The following is a 22,312-nucleotide window of genomic DNA, read 5'->3' as shown; positions in this document are numbered from 1 at the left end:
GACAGACATGAAGACAGAGAGACAGACCAAAACACAAGGTGTAGGATGAAGATGTGAGCCAGTGACAGCCGGAGAGACAGACATGAAGAGAGAGAGAGACAGACCGAAACACAAGCAGAGGTGTAAGAAGAAGATGCGATCCAGTGAAAGCTGGAGAGACAGACATGAAGAGAGAGAGACAGACCAAAACACAAGGTGTAGGATGAAGATGTGAGCCAGTGACAGCCGGAGAGACAGACATGAAGAGACAGAGGCAGACTGATAACAAGCAGAGGTGTAAGAAGAAGATTCGACCCAGTGACAGCCGGAGCGACAGACATGAAGAGAGACAGACCGAAACACGAGCAGACAGAGGTGTAAGAAGAAGATTCGACCCAGTGACAGCCAGAGAGACAGACATGAAGAGAGAGAGAGACAGACCGAAACACAAGCAGAGGTGTAAGAAGAAGATGCGATCCAGTGAAAGCTGGAGAGACAGACATGAAGAGAGAGAGACAGACCAAAACACAAGGTGTAGGATGAAGATGTGAGCCAGTGACAGCCGGAGAGACAGACATGAAGAGACAGAGGCAGACTGATAACAAGCAGAGGTGTAAGAAGAAGATTCGACCCAGTGACAGCCGGGCAGAGCCCTGAACCGAGCCGGCGGGGGCGTGGCTTAGTCACTCCGAGCTCCTCCCCCAGCGGTGACGTGCCGCCCGGGGCGGGGCTGCAGAGCTGAATCTTGGAAGGAAGGCGAGTGGTGGCAGCAGCCGCCGGTCGAGCCCAGACCTCGCCATGGCTGAACCGGCCGCGTTGAGCGAAGAGGCGGAGGAGAACACGGTGCGTTTCGCCCGCAAAGGAGCCCTAAGGCAGAAGAACGTCCATGAGGTGAAGGAGCACAAGTTCACCGCTCGCTTCTTCAAGCAACCCACCTTCTGCAGCCACTGCACCGACTTCATCTGGTGAGACACCGGGGCAGATGGGGATCGGGCGGAGGGGGGAGGAAGCAGGGGGGGCACCCAGTCCACCCTCGTCTGCTGAGACACCGGGGGGGAGAGAGATGGAGGGAGGAAGGATATGCAACCCATCTTCTGCAGCCACTGCACCGACTTCATCTGGAGAGAGGGGGGGAGCAGGGGGCACCCCCACCGCACCGACATCATCTCATGAGAGATCAGGGAGGGGATCAATGCAATGGAGGCAAGGAACCGACATCATCTGCTGAGACATGGAGAGGGGGGAGGGCAGAGAGATTGGGGGGCAGTGGGGGAGAGGGCTTGTAACCCTCCCTCTGCAGCCAATGCACCAACTTCAGCTTTCAGACCCTGGGGAAAGGGGTGGAGGGACTCGGAGCCCACCTTCTGCAGCCACTGCACTGGGGGAAAATCTGGAGGTCTTGAGGGGGCATCTTCTGAGTCCTTTCCCTGCCCCTATTCTGCTTCCCCTTCTTGCTGTATAGAGGAATATGTGCCATCTGCATCCACTAATTCTTTTGCCTTCTCTCATAGGGGATTCGGGAAGCAGGGATTCCAGTGCCAGGGTAAGTGTCCCCTTCTCAAGCTGCAGCAAGAGTGAGTGTGTGGGGTGAGGTATGCGGAACATGAGTGAGTGTGTGTGTGTGTGTGTGTGTGTGTGTGTGTGTGGGGGGGGGGGGGACTTTGTTAGGATGCAGAGGGTATGAGGGTGGTACTTAGGGTGCTCGAGTAAGGGTACAGTGTTTGGGATGTGACTGTGGGGGAGGTATGTTCGGTTGCCTATATGCTTCTCTCTCTCTTCTGCACTTGTTTTGAGTTGCCCCTGCATCTCAGTGACCCCTGCAGGGGGTTGAAAGTACAGGTGGGACCTGGAAGGATTTGGGCCCTGCTTGTAAGATGGTGCTGTGTTTTGAGGAAGTGAGGTTGCAGCGGCTGCCAGTTCAGCTTTGAACCCTCTTCCTCCTTCTCACCATGCAAAGCAGATGCATTTTTCATGACACTGGATCTCTTAACGCTTGATGGGACTGAAGATTTTGTTAACCTTGGCAGGGTCTGACTTCTGTATAATACCATAGGTGAAAGGAAGGGGCACAGTGGTCCTGAACCTGGAAGATCTTTTTATGGCAAATGTAACAAAGATATCACACGGCAGCAGGGTGACATCACTGTGTCCCTGATGGGTTTGGGTGGCAATACCCCCCCCCCCCCCCCACGACAGACATACACCCAGGCTTTCTACAGGGCCTCAACTGTGACAAAAAGTCCAAGGGACTGTGCTCAGCCCTTCTCTGCCCTGCACTCATCTCGCCTACATGTCGGGGGAGGGCAGCTTTTAACGGAAAGCACCAGCCTTTCTGTGGCCTTGTGCTGCAGGAAGCTGTGACATGTTCAGTAACAGCAGAATCTCAGCAGCTGTCAAGCTACAAGAAGGGCTTGATAAGTCCTTGTGCCGAAGAGCTTATTTTGGGGCAGGGGAGGGACAACATTGCCAAATGGGTTAGTTTTGCAAATACCGGGAGAGAAAGGACCCTCGTTCCTACGTCTGGGTATATTGGGTATTTATTGTGCGTTTGGTTATGGGGAGGGAAGGGCTTCAAACATTTTGGGGTCCTGATTTAATCTGTGACTGAATGAAAAATCTTTAATACATAGATGCTTGATTTGAATCGAAACCCTAGAAGAGGAATGTTGGTGGCTGTGTTCCTGGAGTCCTGCTCTGCCTACCTGTTTCCAATATGTTTCCTCCCGCCTCCTTCCACCACCCAACCCCCCCCCCCCCCCCAGAAACCTACATACACACAGATAAAAGGGGTGAGTGGGAACCCATCACACCCAGATATAGGTGCAGGGGTTATTCACCACCGAGCTCTCCCTCACATTGATTTCATTTCCATATTCAATAAATACTTGTTTGGATCAATAGTAATTTCTCTGTATACTTTACCAAACAGACTTTTGTCACGTGAAAGACAGACCAACTCTCAAAGCAGAGCTGATTTACTGTCAGTATAACCCTGAATGAGAACCCTCGTACAGGATAACCCAGGATGGGGGAAACGACTAGGACAGACTGAATGCTAAGCAGTGACAGAGCAGTAAATGTATTCAGATTATAAGAGGTCAGTTACAGAGATTTTGTTTTGGATCCTGTGCTTGTGGGAAGAATTAGATGATGTCACCCCCTGGCAGTCAGGAAACCTTCCCCTTTTTATCGGTCCTGCCGCCCCTCAGGCATGTGCTGCTTTTTCTGGAGAATGGCTGTGAACCCTTAGCACAGGGACAGATGATGGCACAGTCTGACTTGGCTTCCCTGGGTGCTGTTTTAATTAATGTTGGCCATTCCATAAGCGTTTGTTAATAGCACAAGATTGTATGGGTCATGGTGTCAGAGTTTTGCTGCAGGGAGGGATGCAAAGAACGAGGCTTTCTATCATTCAGTACTGTTAAGTATTAGATTTTTCAAGGGCTGGATTGGTTTTCGATTAATTTGCATGCATGCAACCAGTTAGATTAGCTCAATTCTTTCCTTCTTGCCAATTGCTAACATTGGATATATCGCCTTTCAACTACTACAAACAAAGCAGTTCACGAAATGGAATTAGAAACAATTCAGTAACATAGTAGCATTGGATATAAGCAATAAAAGGAAACTGTTCCCTGCATCATCTCACATCCATATTTCTTCATAATCTGGAAATGCCTGAGCCAAAAAATAAGGTTTTAGATGTGATTCAGGTGTAAAGAGAAGGGGCTAAAAAAGATGGAGGCTTTCATTTCATTTCCTTTTTTTTTGTTTTGTTTTAATTTGTCTTCTAATTGGACTGTTATCATAGAACAGCTAAGAGATTTTGATTTTGCAAATGTAGAAGCTGAGAAGGACAGATAGGAATCAGATCATTTGAAAGATATAAAGGAGGAACACACGATACATTCATGTTAAGATTTTGAATTTAAACCTTTGTGGTACCGCAACGGCGTTAGCTAGTTGCGGTATGAACAAATACAGGTGTAATTGTGGTAAAAGAAGGTTCGTGTTTGGTAGATACATTGGGGAAGTTAGGGAGGGGGGATGAGGGTTAAGGTATGTCCATTACAGTCTTTGGTTTTGCAGTGTCGCAGGAACTTAGGTTTTTATGGTGGGTCGGTGGGGTATGCCTTTTTGAACAGGTTTGTTTTTAGTTCTTTCCGGAAACTTAGGTGGTCGTTCGTTGTTTTTATTATCTTTGGCAGAGCGTTCCATAGTTGTGCGCTCAAGTAAGAAAAGTTGGATGCATAAGTTGATTTGCATTTGAGTCCTTTAGTACTTGGGTAGTGGAGATCTAGGTAAGTTCGTGCTGATCTTGTTGTGTTTCTGGTTGGTAGGTCTATGAGGTCTGTCATGTATCCCGGGGCTTCACCGTAGATAATTTTATGAACCTTGGCGCAGACCTTAAAAGCAATGCGTTCTTTGATTGAGAGCCAGTGTAGTTTTTCTCGGAGTGGTTTGGCGTTATCATAATGTGTTTTTCCAAATATAAGCCTGGCTGCTGTGTTCTTGGCGGTCTGAAGTTTCTTTATAATTTGTTCTTTGCATCCCGCATAAATTCCATTGCAGTAATCTGCGTGGCTTAGTACCATTGATTGTATCAGGTTGCGAAATATAGCCCTCGGGAATAATGGTTTCACGCGTTTGAGTTTCCACATTGAGTGAAACATTTTCTTTATGGTAGATTTTGCTTGGTTCGCTAGAGTGAGATTTCGGTCGATTGTTACTCCGAGAATTTTTAGGTTGTCTGAGATGGGGAGGGTGTGACCTGGGATGGCTTAGGTTTTTGGGTTTGTATTTGTTGTGTTGGGAGGAGATGATGAGACTGTGTGTTTTTTCTGTGTTGAGTTTTAATTGGAATGCATATGCCCATGAGTCCATGATGTTCAAGCTGAGCTTGAATTTGTTGTTGATTTCTGACAGATCTTGTTTGTATGGGATATATATTGTGACGTCGTCTGCATAAATGAATGGGTTGAGGCCTTGAGTGGATAGGGCCTTGGCTAGTGGGGTCATCATGAGGTTAAAAAGGATCGGTGATAATGGTGATCCTTGTGATACTCCACAGTTTGGTTTCCACGGTGATCATAAGTTAGTGTTAGATTTCACTTGATATGTTGATCTCTGCATTCTGAGCTGACTTTTTATAATAAAGTGATGAGACCATTATACAAAACATTGCAGTAGTCTAGTCTAGAAAAAGAGAGAGAGAGAGTTACCTCATCCTCTGGCAACGAGTTCCAGAACTTAACTATTCTTTGAGTGAAAAAATATTTCCTCCTATTTGTTTTAAAAATATTTCCATGCAGTTTCATTGAGTGTCTCCTGATCTTTGTACTTTTTGAAAGAGTGAAAAATCGATTCACTTCTACCTGTTCTACACCACTTAGGATTTTATAGATCTCAATCATATCCTTCCTCAGCCATCTCTTTTCCAAGCTGAAGAGCCCTAACCTCTCCATTAAGCTGCAAATCTAGAATCAAACTGATCAAACAAGTGGAATGATCATTATAATTATTCAACTTAAATCAGCACCTTGCACGTTTCAGTGGGGATAGATTTCCTTAAAAGAAGACCTGAAAGAGTTTGTCTAATCTTGTGCTATTTTTCTTTTCTTTAAGAAAACATAAGAGTTGCCATTTTGGCTCAGACCAAGGGTCCATCTAACCCTGTGTCTTCCTTCCAGCTGTCCAGTTCAAGTTACAAGTATATGATAGAATCCCAAAGACTAACAAGATTCCAGGCTCCATACCCCCAGGGATAAGCGGTGCCTCTTTCCCAAGTCTACCTTAATAATGGGTTATGGACTTACCTCCAGGAATTTGTCCAAACCGTTTTTTTAAACCCACACTAACTGCTTTAATAATACAATGCCTTCAAAACTGAGCCATGACGATGTAATCTTTTGAAGTTTTGCATGTCTCTGGGCTAGGAAAGCGAATAGAATGTTGGGTATTATTAGGACAGGTATGGAAAACAGGTGTGAGGATGTTATAATGCCGTTGTATCGCTCCATGGTGCGACCGCACCTTGAGTATTGTGTTCAATTCTGGTCGCCGCATCTCAAGAAAGATATAGTACAATTGGAAAAGGTGCAGCGAAGGGCGACTAAAATGATAGCGGGGATGGGACGACTTCCCTATGAAGAAAGACTAAGGAGGCTAGGGCTATTCAGCTTGGAGAAGAGATGGCTGAGGGGAGACATGATAGAGGTATATAAAATAATGAGTGGAGTGGAACAGGTGGATGTGAAGCGTCTGTTCACGCTTTCCAAAAATACTAGGACTAGGGGGCATGCGATTAAACTACAGTGTAGTAAATTTAAAACAAATCGGAGAAAATGTTTCTTCACTCAACGTGTAATTAAACTCTGGAATTCATTGCCGGAAAATGTGGTGAAGGCGGTTAGCTTAGCAGAGTTTAAAAAGGGGTTGGACGGTTTCCTAAAGGACAAGTCCATAAACCGTTACTAAACGGACTTGGAAAAATCCAAAATCCCAGGAATAACATGTATAGAATGTTTGTACGTTTGGGAAGCTTGCCAGGTGTCCTTGGCCTGGATTGGCCGCTGTCGTGGACAAGATGCTGGGCTCGATGGACCCTTGATCTTTTCCCAGTATGGCATTACTTATGTACTTATCTGTGGCATTTAAGAAAATGCTGATGTCTTGTTTGCTCTCTGTTAATCAAAGTTCTAGAGGCAACAAGTTTAAAGAAAAGAACTGTTCAAACTGTTAGAAAGCTGGCTGGCCTGAACACAGACCTCAAAATGTCTGATCTTATGTAAGTACCTGGTCATTGAAGCCTGGTCTCATCACCGTTACCCAACTGAAGGAGCTAAGATTCACTGTAAAGCCCACATGGGCTGGGATGTATCTCCAGCTCCTCTACTTAGACTTCTTAGTATGTGCTTATCACTTTAACTAAGAGGAGGCAGATGCGATATGAAAAGCCTTAAGACCATTATCAGATGTGTGAGTGGACATCACATGTGTTTTTGCAATATGTTCCATTGTCTGCCTGGCCCAAGAGTGGTAGTGTGGATCACCTCTGAAGATCCAGTGCCATTTGTCGAACGTGGACTGACCGCAGTCCAACTGAAGTGGAGGAGTAGTCTAGTGGTTAGTGCAGCGGGCTTTCATCCTGGGAACTGGATTCAATTCCCACTGTAGCGCCTTGTGACTCTAAGTATACGTATATATAATATATAAGCTGCTTTGATTGTAACCACAGAAAGACAATATATCAAGTCTCATCTCCTTTCCCTTTAGCTGTGTCCACAGCAACATAGAAGTTGGAAACCAGGTTGTTGACTCCTTGGACCTTGTACAGATTCGGAGTTGCATGTGTTTGTGGTTGACCGTCTCTTGTGCCACAAACTGTCCACAGTCGGGTCTGGGATTGGAAAGGGAGTCCAGATCAGATTTCTCAAATCAGGTGTCTTGGAGGGGATCATAAATGTTGCAGTGAAGTGGAGCTCTCTGATTTCCTGGATTGGAGTAGGTAACTTTCCTGTACGGAAATGCTCATCACTAGCAACCACTAGGTATCAGTAGGTCGTAGAGTGCCGTTATTGATCTGCATTGCGGAATTAGCTGTGTGTTGATTGGGCCAGACTGGTGAACAATAATCCACCACAGAGTAACAGAGAGCCAGTGCACTTGTTCTCAAGGTCTTCATGGATGCACCCCAGCTCCAGAAAACTCTTGCGGTCAGGCTGTTACCCAATTTTATTTTAACTGTCAAGTTTGATAAGTGTTTTTTAAAAGTGAGGGTGTGGTCTAATGTCCAAGGTACGCTGGATTTGGCTTCTTGCAGATTCTTTGACCAAAAGGAAAATTAAGTTCCTTTGCTGAATTTGTAGATAGAATACCAGGGGGATGGTATTACTGGAGCTTGGAGTTGACAGGACTGTTGAATTGTGGCCATATTGTTGTTGAGACCATCCTCTAAGTCCAAGAAGCTGTGTGTTTGCAAACCAAGGAATATGTCATCTGCACAAATGAAATTCCGGATTGGATAACTGGAAGACCATTAGTGCATAAATTGAGAAGTGCTAGAGAAAGCAGTGATCCTTGAAGCAGTCCAGTCTTTTGGCTTTCCAGGTGCATATTTTTGTTACCAAAGTGTACTCTGAATCAGTGGTCACCAGTGAGAAGTTCCCTTACTTTAACAAGCCAGACAAGAAGAGTTTGAGGTAGTAGACCAGAGCATAAGATGGTGACATAGACTGCTGGAAGATCGAGAAACACTGTGCCAGTTATGAGGCTTATGTGGAATCCATTTTCGATAATATTGTTAAGGCTACACCTGATCACCAGTGCTGTGGTCTTTACAAACCCAGCTTGGGTCTACTAATTAATTTGACCATTGGTGAGACTCTTTGTAAAATAAGTCTCTCTAGCAGCTTGAAACACACATTGAGGAGGGATATCGGCCTGTAGCTTGCTGCTACAGCAGAGTCACGACTTTTGATTGCCACCAAATCTTTGGAAGAGCTTGCTCATTTAGCATTCTTGTAAAGAGGCAGCAGAGCCCTGTTCTAGCTTGTGGCTCAAAATGTTTCAGGAATTCTGGATACATGTTGTCATAACCTGCAGCAGTGTTCGATCTAAGGTTGCTCAAGCACGTTCTGCAATTCTAAAATGGTTTGATGGTGCTAAACTCTTGTTGTTTTTGAACTTTCTCCATCAGTCATGGACTTGACAGTCTAGATCAGTTAGGTTTTCAGGATATCCACAATGAATATGCATGAGGTAGATCTGCAGTGTATGCAAATCAATCTCATGCATTTTCATTATGGATATCCTGAAAACCTGACTGGCTGAGGTTCCTCAGGACAGGTTTGGGAATCACTGGTTTAGATAGACTGTTTTCATTTCATAAATATCATCTTCTGTTTCTTTACTTCTGCCTATGTTCCCCCCCCCCCCCCCCCCCCCACACACACACATACACAAAAGAAAGCTTTCAAGTCTTTATAAAGTGGACATTTTTCAGGCTGTACATTGTGAGGCAAAGTCCAAAAATGCTTAGTACCTGCACTGAGTTATATTTTCTTTCATTCTGTAACTTGCTGGGGGTAGAACGTGCATTTCCTTCTTGTCCAGCGCCCATAACTTGCATAGACTCCCCCCAAAATACACACATCCCAGGTCTGCTGCCTTCTAACACAGCTATGAAAGGTCAGAGATCTACATGGAAAAGGGTGGAGTGTCCCAAGGATCTGTACCGGGGACCTGTGCCTTTCTTTTCCTCTTATACCTTAGTCATAGTATTCTGTAAACTGCCCAGAGAGCCTACTGATTGGACGATATATCGAAGCTAAACTAGAAGACTTAAAGGGGCTCATTTTTAAAGCAGTTCCAGAGGTTTACTATGTGGAACTTTGTAAGTCTAAGTGCTTTGAAAATATTCCTCCACTGACAAGTGAGGTGATCAGATGTACAGATGACACTAAATTCATAGTGGTTGAAACTGTGAGGATTTTCAGAAAGGTCTTGTAAGACTAGGAACCTGGCAGATGAAATTTTAATATGGACGAGTGCAAAAGTGATGCACATTGGAAAGATCTCATCTGAGTTAGAAGTTACCAGCCAAGAAAAAGATCTTGGTGTTATCTGAACGGGATGGAGAACTACATTGAGAACATCATTCTCTGTATCAGTTCCTGTGGGTCACCTCATCTCAAAAGGGATGAAAAGCTAAACAGAGTTGGGCTGTTGTGAGAGCTGAACAGAATGATGTGGGGTGGAACAGTTAGATGAGGAGAGCAAGTTTCAAAAGAAATCCATCAAAATATCAGCTGAGGAATCTGTTGCTGGAATATGATTTACATAGTGGGGTGAAGGATGGAAAGTCTTAAAACAATTACTAGGAAGGTGCACTTGCTTATCCCTGCAAATGAGCTATAAGGATTGACCTACTGTTTTTGGAACTGCCAGACTGGAGGCAAGAGACAGAATTGGTCTGACTCAGCCTGACTTATTTTCTGTTCGTCCAATCTTCTTTAGAAATTGTGGTTATTTTATGCCTGCTTTACAAACATAAATCAAATATTTCTCCAGAAAGTTACAGAGTATTCATGCATCTTGCAACCCCTCCCTACTGCAGCCAAATGTCTCTACCTGCGCAGGTTTATAACACTTCCCACATATAAAATCATGCACTTTACAGAGAAAATGATAAACTTCCTTCATGACTGTCGTCAACAGAGGCATGTTGTTGATGGTCATGTGTTGGTTCTGGTCCCTTTACTTGACTAACCATAGAGGTAATAAATCTCAACAGTGGCCCATGTGCAGACCTCGCGTTCTCTGCCTGGACTTATTGCTTCAAAATGGTTTCACAGTCTATGGGACTTACTCCAGTGTGTGCCTAGATGCCAGCTCTGTGAGTGTTGAGCAGCCTCCTTCAGTTTGTCCAGGGAAGGGTACTTTTCTGTTCTGTTTGGAAGCCTCAATCGTGTTTTGAAAAGTCAGCACCTAGGTCTGCGTGTACAGGCTGCCGTTAAATCTGGTTTGCTATTGAATACATTCTGGCCGATTATTCAAAACTATTTAACTCGCCAGGAATGGCTCCTGGTCAGTTAAATAGCATTTTAGCGCCTAACTGCGGATATCCAGCGGGAGATAACCGGCTATCTCCACTGAATATGCTCGGTTAACGTCTATATCACACAACATAGCCGGTTAGGTGTGGATATTCCATGGCAAACCAGCTATGTTTAGCAGTTAAAATAAGCCACATAAATAAGTCTCCTATCTTTAATCGGTTATTGCATGGTTAAGTTGCCACAGTCAAAGATAAAACTGAATGTTCAATGCCGGTTGCTTTATAAAGTCATATATAGTACATAAGTATTGCCATACTGGGACAGACCAAAGATCCATCAAGCCCAGCATCCTGTTTCCAGACCATCGAGTCTTTTTCTTTCTCTAGCGCGGGGCCTGGGTGCAGAGATACAGAGATTATCAGCCTCTGAGATCAAACTGTGCGTTCACGTGCCATGAATGTCTGTCAGCTGCTGTCACCCCACAGAAGATGTGCCAGCATTGCTGGCTGTGGGCGATAACTTAACTCAGCTGATAGAAGACGTAGTTATGGCTTGTGTCAAAACAGCACTAAGAGATCCCAACACTCATGGATCATGAAATACTGTTACTTAACCGTTGCAGAAACTCAGAAACAATCCTTTGCAGCAGGAGGATAGTGACAGGTCATTTCAGTTTGACTATGGGAACATTTGTTGCATTGAGTAACATAATAGATGACGGCAGATAAAGAACTATTTGAAAGGTATTAATCCGCAAACGAACCTTTTCCGGAGATGGGAAGGTGGTAGAACTAGAGGACATGAAATGAGATTGAAGGGAGGCAGACTCAAGAAAAATGTCAGGAAGTATTTTTTCACAGAGAGAGTAGTGGATACTTGGAATGCCCTCCCGCGGGAGGTGGTGGAGATGAAAACGGTAACGGAATTCAAACATGTGTGGGATAAACATAAAGGAATCCTGTTCAGAAGGAATGGATCCTCAGAAGCTTAGCAGAGATTGGGTGGCGGGGCTGGTGGTTGGGAGGCGGGGCTAGTGCTGGGCAGACTTCTACGGTCTGTGCCCTGAAAATGGCAGATACAAATCAAGGTCAGGTATACACATAAAGTAGCACATATGAGTTTATCTTGTTGGGCAGACTGGATGGACCGTGCACGTCTTTTTCTGCCGTCATCTACTATGTTACTATGGACTCTGCCCAAGAAAGATAAACTCAGTATAAGGTATGATATGATACTACATACATATAGTTGACCTTGATTTCTCCTTGCCATTTTCAGGACACAGACCGTTGACGTCTGTCCAGGACTGGCTTTGCTTCCCAATTACTTCCCAATCTCTTTGCTTCTAAGCTAGTTTGGTTCCAGGCCTTCTATACAGGATTCCTTTGTGTTTATCCCACACATTTTTGAATTCTGTTACTGGTTTCATCACCACCACCTCCCGCAGGAGGACATTCCAGGTGTCTACCACCCTCTCCATGAAAAGTACTTCCTGATATTATTCTTGAGTAGCCCCCCCCCCCCCCCCCTGCAACCTCAATTCATGTCCTCCAGTTCTACCAGCTTCTCTTCTCTGGAAAACGTCTTTTTGTTTAAATAGATTAATATCTTTCAAATATTTGAATGTCTATCATTTCACCCCTGTCCAGGGCTTTTTTAGAGGGGGTACTGAGTGCCGGCACCTTTTCCATTGTCTGCTAAAATTGACTCATGGTCCCCAAGTTTTAATGAAAGAGCTCAGGCCCTACACACCAATTCTGCCTTGTCATAGATTCTGTGACTGGTTGTAGGGGGCCTGGCTAATGTGGGATGGGTCCCTCAGTGATCACTCCACCCTGAAGGCTGGCCTGGAATTTGAGTACCGGCACCTTTTTCACTAGAAAAAACACACTGCCCTTGTCTCTCCTTTCCTCCAAGGTATACATCCTCAGGTCCTCAAGTCTCTCCTCATACATCTTGCGACACAAACCCCATATCATTTTCATCACATTTCTGTGAACCGCTTCAAGTCTTTTTACATCCTTAGCAAGATACAGCCTCCAGAACTGAACACAATATTTATTTATTTATTGCATTTGTACCCCACATTATCCCACCTTTTTGCAGGCTCAATGTGGCTTACAGAGTGTTGTTATGATGTAGTCATTACAAGATCTTAAATACAATCGATGATAGGCTGAAGGTAAATGGGGATTTAGATGGAAAGGTGGTAGGTAAGGTGTGTGAGAGGTGTTTTTTTGGTGCACATGAGTGGTTTAAGGAATGATTTGTTTAATTGAGGATTGCTTTTGTAGGCTTTGTTGAAGAGATGTGTCTTCAAAGATTTGCGAAAGTTGGTTAGATTATCCATGGTTTTCAGGACCATGAGTAATGCGTTTCATATTTGTGTGCTTCTGTATGCAAAAGTAGTGGCATATGACTGTTTGTATTTTATTCCTTTGCAACTGGGGAAGTTCAGGTTGAGAAATTTGCGGGCCGATCTTTTGGCGTTTCTGCGCGGTAGGTCCACTAGATTTAACATATATAGTGGGGTGTCTACGTGGATGATTTTGTGAACGGTTGTGCAAATCTTGAACTCAATTCGTTCTTTCAGCGGGAGCCAGTGCAGTTTCTCTCTTAGGGGCTTCGCACTTTCGTATTTAGTTTTTCCAAAAATGAGTCTGGGTGCGGTGTTCTGGGCTGTTTGGAGTTTTTTAATGGTCTGTTCTTTACAGCCTGCGTACAGAGCGTTACAGTAGTCCAAGTGACTTATCACTAATGACTGTACTAGGGTGCGGAAGATGTTTCTTGGGAAAAAAGGTTTTATTCTTTTTAGTTTCCACATTGAGTAGAACATTTTTTTCGTTGTATTCTTCACGTGGGTATCGAGTGTGAGGTTTCAATCAATGGTGACTCCAAGAATTTTGAAACACTCCAAATGGGGCCTCACCAATGACTTCTATAGGGGCATCAACACTTCCTTTCTTCTGCTAGTTATATACCTCTCTATGCAGCCCAGTATCCTCCTCTATACCTCATCCTGGCCCACCCCAGATACCTGGGACTCCTTTTTCATGCATGCTACCAAAGTGGGAGATGTGGGGATGCTAAATTACAGTGTGGTAACAGAAGGCTGAATGGGGATCAGGGCTTGCTGGATATTAGGGTCTTGGGAGCTCCTCGTTTATGAAAATTGAGGACAGAATCTATAGGGTAGAGAGAAATGTATGAAGGTAGATGGACCATCCTACCTTAAAAAATTGGGTGGGGGGGGCAGGTTGTTTAGAAGTTGGACTTGGGTTTGGGTTAAATGAAGGGAGACTATGGAAAAGATGAGAAAGCAGACTAGCCTTCTCTGTGTGTGTGAGGGGGGGGGGGGAGAGGAGCTCAGGGGGTGGTAAAGGGAATGGGACCAGACTCGGGGAAGGGTCCATTCCCAGTAAAGATCTTCTTCCTTCCCCTAACATTGTTTTCCTCCCCCTCAGATCCTGGCATGCCCTTCTCTTCCTCTCCTTATCCAAGAACCTACCTCATTCCCAGATCGTGTCCTTCTATCCCAGGTATATTGACTGTCTGTCCCCCGTCCCAACCCATGACACTTTCCCACTCTGATCATCTCTCCCCACCTCCACAATCCTCCTCCTCTTCCATAATCCCTTTTTGTCCAAGTAGTGAAGATTCCCTTTCCTCAGAAAATTTATAGCCAGAAAGTCAAGGTTGATATTTATTTTCATGCAAAATAGAATTTTCCACGCTTTAACAGGAAAACGTATGTGTCTGAAATTCTCTGGCACATGTCCCGAGCTTGTCCTTGACCTGGCCCTGGTGGAGGGGTCTCTCTGAGACACCCTCCCACCTCTTCAAACACTAACAATTCTTCCGCTTTCTGCCTTAATTAGGCAGCTGAAAGGATGTTTCAAGCGTACTGCTACAGCTGGGTTACATTGTAACTTTCATTTCAAGTAAAAGCTAAAAATAAGGGTGCTAATTAAAATGAGCAAACACAGCAAATTGTCTGGTTCTGTGTGATTTATCATGTACAAGCAGGAATTGTAGAGATGCTTTGGGTTATCTTGTCTACATACAGGCAGTTCTGGAGCTCACACACTATCTGGTTTGCTAAACCCACCCCTTCCTTCCCTGCCTACTCTCCAAAGGAAGTGAAACTGATAGAGCGGGGACCTCCCCTCACAGAGTGACTTTGCTGATAGGGTCAGTGATGGGCTTTAGAGCCCTTCTGCCAGTTTAACTGTTGGTGCACTGGGTTGGACGAAGCAACCTGGATAGTTACTCTTTCTGGCTTTTCTGTTCTGTTTTCTCCATCTCATTGGTTTATTTCTTAGCAAGGTTTTATTGTGCAATGTCACTTGCCGGGGGCGTCCCACTGTCACACTTGGCTTTTTAGGAGCATCACAATGAATATCGTGTGAAATTAATTTGCATATCCTGAGTCTCCAGTAGCTGAATTTGGGGTGGGTCAAAAACTTGTCCCTTTTTCTCAATGTACAGCTTTGGCGTTTTTCAGACTAAAGCATTATTACTGACCGGATAAGTGCTTTTGAATAATGCTTGAAAGTTATTAACCAGAGATTATATATTGAGAAATTTCTGACATTTTTCAGACGTTAACTGACCACAGTTGTATGGCTTGATATTCAGTGACGTGTCTGCTGGAAAGGGGTAACTGCCGAGCTTTCTGTCTACATATTTGCAGACCCAGACTTGGGCTGTTAACATTTGGTGATTTAGCATGTTTAATCTGGATAATAAGGGACTGGGTTTGAGGAGGGTGGGCAAAACTGGAACCTGTCCATTTAGCCCAAATTAAAAGGATGCTCACCATAGTAACATAGTAGATGACGGCAGAAAAAGACCTGCACGGTCCATCCAGTCTGCCCAACAAGATAAACTCATATGTGCTACTTTTTGTGTATACCTTACCTTGATTTGTATCTGTCATTTTCAGGGCACAGACCGTATAAGTCTGCCCAGCACTATCCCTGCCTCCCAACCACCAGCCCCGCCTCCCACCATCGGCTCTGGCACAGACCGTATAAGTCTGCCCAGCACTATCCCTGCCTCCCACCACCGGCTCTGGCACAGACCGTATAAGTCTGCCCAGCACTATCCCCGCCTCCCACCACGAGCTCTGGCACAGACCGTATAAGTCTGCCCAGCACTATCCCCGCCTCCCAACCACCAGCCCCGCCTCCCACCACCGGCTCTGGCACAGACCATATAAGTCTGCCCAGCACTATCCACGCCTCCCACCACCGGCTCTGGCATAGACCATATAAGTCTGCCCAGCACTATCCCTGCCTCCCAACCACCGGCTCTGGCACAGACTGTAGAAGTCTGCCCAGCACTATCCCCGCCTCCCACCACTGGCTCTGGCACAGACCATATAAGTCTGCCCAGCACTATCCCTGCCTCCCACCACCGGCTCTGGCACAGACCGTATATGCATCAGTGGTGCTCCTTAAACCAGCGCTGTCAGTCCCGGTTTCAGGATATCACCAGTGAATATGCATGAGCAATGGGTGCATTTCATGCATATTCATTACCAATGCAATATGATCTTATACAATACCGAAAAGAATTATTCAAGCCACAGGCTGAATATTATTTTAGTTTGTATTTTTGAATTGATTTATGTAGTATGAGTGAAAGTTGTGTATGACCAATCAAACATATAAACGGCAAGTGACCAACTCACCTGCAAACGCGCAGTACAGACTTCCCTCGCGCCAAGATGTCATGACGTCAGAGGGCGGAACAGAGAGGGAAACAGAGTCGGACTGTTGGCCGGTGCCGCCTGGAAACGAACATCGCGGGAACCAACCTCCCCCCCCACCCCGCTGCCGCCCCCCTTCGTATCGGACCCCTGCACTGACCTGACAGCACCTCTCACCTCCGTGTGGAAGTGCTGCAGGCAGCAGCAGAGCGATCTGCTGCTGCCTGTAGCACTTTCACACGGAGGTGAGTGGCGCTGTCAGGTCAGTGCAAGGGGCCCGGCACGGAGGGGGGAGGGAGCGGCGGCGAGGAGGGTAGCTGGACATGGGGGAAAGGGCATGGTTGCTGGACATGGCATGAGAGCAGAGCAGAGAGGAGGGTTGCTGGACATGGGGGGAGGGGTGAGGCCAAGGTAGAGAGAGGAGGGCAGCAATACTCGCCTGTTTTTACATGCTTAACGTCTAGTATGAAATAAAAGAGCTAAGTAGCTTCAGTCGACATTTTATATGGATATTTAATAAAAGTGAACTTGTGATTAAATATTGTTGTTGTTACTTGGTATTTTGGTTAAAGATCTGTTGTGGCTAGATTGTAAAAGGGGTAACTCGGAGGGTGTAAATGTAATGCATATTCATTAGGGATACCCTGAAAACCAGACCAGTTTGCAGCTCGGCCCGGAACTTGTCAGAACTGAAAATCAAGCCCATGGTTTTTCTATTTGGTTCTCTCCGTGTGATTATGGCCCTTAGCTTCTTGCTTGAGAGATTCTTCAAACCATGAGTCTTCTTGCGTACTGACAGATGCATCTCATTGGGTGCTTCCTGACTCTCCGAATTGGATTAAATGTTCTGGCGCAGGTGGAGAGCAGCGAGGAAGTCTGTCTAATTCCCCGGTTTGCTCCACAGATGGTGCGTGTTTGACAGACGTGATTCACTCTTCATTTTGGCTTTTGGCCGTCTCCCTGAAGTATCTGACTGCGGCTCACACAAAGGCTTTGCCATATTAGGAGTTACAGTGATGTCACCAAGCTTCTCTGTGCAGACGTTCTCTGAATTATGCACATTTAATACATGTTTAGATAAAACATTCTTGAAAGATCCTGCAAATATTTTTGTAATGCGGAGCAATTATAAATAATTCATTTCTCTCTGATGCCTTCCCTGTTTCTGATGGAGTACATGCACAGATGCATGTAACATGTGCTCGCTTAGGCACTGGGCGTCTTCTCCCCTCCTGTGCTGTAGTGCTGACTAACTGGGAGGGTTTCCCTAGCTCTGCAGGAACCCAATTAGCCACCAGCTGAGTCTTAAAGTTCTTTGTGGTGGTCTGTTTTGATTTTAGGATTTTGTTCTAGTGCATAAAATGTTCTGAGTTGTCATTGAAACTATCTGTACTGGGACCGGTACTATTTAACATATTTATAAATGATCTGGAAATCAGAACGACATGTGAGGTGATTAAATTTGCAGATGACACAAAACTATTCAACATACCCAGTATGCTTGTTATATGCTATATTTATTTATTTCACTCTTGGTAGTTTTTCTTTATTGAGGTTTGATAGAAGAAAGGGATCCTAGAATGGGTGGCAGAGCTGGTGGTTGGGAGGCGGGGCTAGTGTGGGCAGACATATACGGTCTGTGCTGGGGCTGGTGGTTGGGAGGCGGGACTAGTGCTGGGCAGACTTATACGGTCTGTGGCGGGGTTGGTGGTTGTGAGGCGGGGATAGTGCTGGGCAGACTTATACGGTCTGTGCCAGAGCCGGTGGTGGGTGGCAGGGATAGTGCTGGGCAGACTTATACGGTCTGTGCCAGAGCCGGTGGTGGGTGGCAGGGATAGTGCTGGGCAGACTTATACGGTCTGTGCCAGAGCTGGTGGTTGGGAGGTGGGGTTGGTGGTTGGGAGGCGGGGATAGGGCTGGCCAGACTTATACGGTCTGTGCACTGAAGAGGACAGTACAAATAAAAAAAGTAGCACATATGAATTTATCTTCTTGGACAGACTGGATGGACCGTGCAGGTCTTTTTCTGCCGTCATCTACTATGTTACTATGTTACTATGTATTCAAAGTTGTCAAAACGCAGGAAGACTGGGCATCCAAATGGCAGATGAGATTTAATGTGGACAAATGCAAAGCGATGCACATTGGGCGTCCACAACTTTAGGGAACAACTCCTGCCACGAATTGTCCTGTTAAGATCAATCCCCCCTTTCTCCCCCACCACCTATCTGTGAGAACTTTCAGGGAGCAACATCGTCTGCTAGGTGGTCTTTCAGGAATGACGAGGAGAATCTTGTCCACAAATCACGATGCTGGCATTGCCCCAGTGAAGGAGAAAACTTAAGGGAGGTGAGTGACCAACTGGCCATTTCTCGCATAAGGCTATACCAAGTAACTATTGAGGGGGGTACGCTGTCTGCCCAGGCCTGTAAAATGCATTTTTTGAGGAGCAGAGTGGCTACCAGAATGAATTTACATTGTGCCTCTCCCAGCCCCAGCCACACTGCCCATTAATACTGCTGGGTATGACCCCTCAAATGTGCATTGCAAAGTATTCTCAATGGTCCCCAAAGCACCTGACCAGAGTGGTGATAGAGTGGAGCATTCCATTGAAGAGTGTAAAAAAAGTGCCCACATGTGCCTTGCACTTAACACAAGTGTCATCCGCCCATAACCCCATAGCTCTCCCTTTTTTTTTGGTTAATGCATACTCTGTGGATAATTCGATATTGAATGGCCTGTAGCACCGCATTAGGCATCGCAGAATGAAAGCTCCCAAACACAGCCCCCAATTTTTCTACTGATACAAGATCTGCCGTATCCGAGCTCTTGTAATTATGTTATTTGTAAAGCTATAAAAATTGAAACTGTACTATCAAAATGTGGATTTTGAAGTGGAAATGCAGGTTAACTCTTGTTAAAAGATGTTTTTTTTTTATGATGAGAAAATTGTGTACTGTTAGTACATAAGTACATAAGTACATAAGTAGTGCCATACTGGGAAAGACCAAAGGTCCATCTAGCCCAGCATCCTGTCACCGACAGTGGCCAATCCAGGTCAAGGGCACCTGGCACGCTCCCCAAACGTAAAAACATTCCAGACAAGTTATACCTAAAAATGAGGAATTTTTCCAGTCCATTTAATAGCGGTCTATGGACTTGTCCTTTAGGAATCTATCTAACCCCTTTTTAAACTCCGTCAAGCTAACCGCCCGTACCACGTTCTCCGGCAATGAATTCCAGAGTCTAATTACACGTTGGGTGAAGAAAAATTTTCTCCGATTCGTTTTAAATTTACCACACTGTAGCTTCAACTCATGCCCTCTAGTCCTAGTATTTTTGGATAGCGTGAACAGTCGCTTCACATCCACCCGATCCATTCCACTCATTATTTTATACACTTCTATCATATCTCCCCTCAGCCGTCTCTTCTCCAAGCTGAAAAGCCCTAGCCTTCTCAGCCTCTCTTCATAGGAAAGTCGTCCCATCCCCACTATCATTTTCGTCGCCCTTCGAGATATTTTAATAGAGATCAGTTTGAGCGTTTAACTAAAGCTCTGATATTGTCTTACCTTGACTATTGTAATTCAATTTATCAGGGCTGGTTCATTTGGTCTTTGAACTTTTCAAGTATGAGAGTATATCTATCCCCTTTTTATCTTAAATTACATTTGTTGCCAGTGGAAGCCATCAGGGTCATCTTCAAACATACTTGCTTTCTGTTTAAAGTATTACAAGATTTGGTTCCAAGTTATTTCCTATCTCATTTTTGTTTTGGAACTGTTTCGGGACTTAGGAGAGTGGGTAAAACAATGTGTTTACCTTTTCCTCGACTAAGGGAAAGAAGTGAGAAATTATAGGCCTTCCAAGCAGTACATTTTTTTTTTTTTTTGTATTTCCCCAACAGTATATTACACTTGAAAATTAAAGCATGTTTATTCAGGAGATGTGTTAGGAGAAGTTTTAGAATTGTAAGTTATTATTTCTCGTTGGTAACATGTAATTCCTAGGGCTTGTCCTGACCTCTTGGTTATTCTGAACTGCTTAGAACTGTGAGGTTTAGCAGGAAACAAGTCAGAAATGTAGTGTGTTGTAATGTAATGGTTCTATTTTGAATCTGGCACCAGCAAGGAAGGAAGAGCAACCGGGGATTGTTCCTGCATTGACCCCATTACACCCCAGGGATTGCCCAAGGTAGAGAGAGGGGAAAAAGGGAAAGGTCTTCAGGGTCAGGGGTTGTGTTTGGAGGGACATCAGGGAAGGGGCGTTGCCAGACACCCAACTTTGAGTGGGCCTGGACCCAAGATGGGTGGGCAGAAGAACCCCTCCCAGACCCACAGATGATTTGGTCTCTCCTTGTCTCACCTGCATGCCATCTCCTATTTGCAAGGTATGCAGGAGGGACAGTTGTTGGGAGTTTTCAGCTGGTGGGGCTTGGGAATCCCTGCCAGCCACACCATAGGTGTGCTGCTACTGGGTGGGCCTGAGCCCAAAGTGGGTGGGCCTGGGCCCACCCAGGCCCACCCTTGGCTACACCACTGCATCAGGGGAGGAACTTACCTTCAGTTTGACCAGCCCTTTTAAGAAGTGGCGGGAGCACTAGGCTGCAGCATTTTGCTGGCATTGTTTCAGGAATAGTGCAGCTGTGATGTTCACTGCAAGCTGCATTATTGAGTTTACTTAGTAGTAAAGGTGATCTGCGTTCTTTGCATCTCATCATTGGGTAACATGTAGTAGCTTAGATTAACATGTTATGATAATTTAATGCACCTTATTGCTCTTTAACACCTTAAAAACACCCCTCCCCCCAAAATGGGTTAATTTTGCACAAATCACAACAGTAATGAACCTCACTCCAGAGAATGTGGACTATGATCTCAGCCTCTCAAATTTGACTGATAACACTTGCTGTGGTACCTGCATCAGGCCACAAAGAGGTCCCTTCTGGCGTACAATGTTATTAAATGGATGTAGGGAAAAATCCACTATTCCTGGGACAAGCAGTACAAAATGCTTTGCTCCGTGGATCTTGTCGGGTGATTGTGACCGGGATTGGCCACTGTCGGAGACAGGGTGCTGGGCTAGATGGACCTTTGGTCTGTCCCAGTGTGGCGATGCTTATGTCTTATGTCTGTTCACACTTTCCAAAAATACTAGGACTAGGGGGCATGCGATGAAGCTACAATGTAGAAAATTTAAAACGAATTGGAGAAAGGTTTTCTTCACTCAACGTGTAATTAAACTCTGGAATTCGTTGCCAGAGAATGTGGTAAATGCGGTTAGCTTAGCGGGGTTTAAAAAAAAGGTTTGGCCAGCTTCCTAAAGGAAAAAAGTCCATAGACCGTTATTAAATGGACTTGGGGAAAATCCACTATTTCTGGGATAAGCAGTATAAAATGTTTTGTACTTTTTTGGGGATCATGCCAGGTAGTTGTGACCTGGATTGGCCACTGTTGGAAACAGGATGCTGGGCTCGATGCAGTGGCGTTCCTAGGCTGGCTGACACCCGGGGCGGATCGCCGATGCGCCCCCCCCAGGTGCAGCGCCCCCCGGGTGCATTTTTACCTGCTGGGGGGGGGGGGGGTGCCGCGCGCCTGTCGGCTCCGAGTCCGCTCGTTCCCTGCTGCTCCCTCTGCCCCGGAACAGGAAGTAACCTGTTCCGCGCAAAGGGAGCAGCAGGGAGGGAACGAGCAGACTCAGTCAACAGGCGCGCGGCACCCCCCCAGCGGCGTGCACCCGGGGCGGACCACTCCCAGTATGGCAATACTTATGTACTTATGACTTATTCTTAGGGTGTAATGTGTACAGGCAACCTAGCCAGATGTGCATGGAATTGCTTTTAATCAGGCCTGTGGTACCCGGCATGATGGCAATTGCATTCAGACTGAGCACTAAGCTCTAAGGTGGTTTCTCTGCCCTGTCATCTTCTCTTTCGGTTCTGCCATCTGTTTTCTGAGGGAATCACTTTGCAGCCATCTTTCACCTGTACCAGCTTTTCTCAGTGGATTTGAATATCTATCAGCTCAGTGGTAGAAAAGTTACAGTGGGAACAGTATGTTTC

The 22,312-nt window shown here is 45.5% G+C and overlaps 1 protein-coding gene across 2 annotated transcripts in view; it reads left to right on the top strand.

Moving 5' to 3' along the window:
- Nucleotides 1–730: 730 nt before the first annotated feature.
- The window catches only part of PRKCB (protein kinase C beta), a 209,744-nt gene continuing 188,162 nt past the window's right edge, over nt 731–22,312 (top strand). For both annotated transcript variants that reach the window (XM_030211560.1, XM_030211559.1), the window contains exons 1-2: nt 731–944; nt 1,491–1,522. In XM_030211560.1, the coding sequence (XP_030067420.1) occupies nt 778–944; nt 1,491–1,522 (199 nt within the window). In that variant the 5' untranslated portion in view covers nt 731–777. The remainder of the gene's footprint in view (nt 945–1,490; nt 1,523–22,312) is intronic.

Source organism: Microcaecilia unicolor, chromosome 8 (assembly GCF_901765095.1).
Source record: "Microcaecilia unicolor chromosome 8, aMicUni1.1, whole genome shotgun sequence".
In the NCBI taxonomy this organism is placed as follows: Eukaryota; Metazoa; Chordata; class Amphibia; order Gymnophiona; family Siphonopidae; genus Microcaecilia; species Microcaecilia unicolor.
This window is presented reverse-complemented; position numbering and strand designations above follow the sequence as displayed.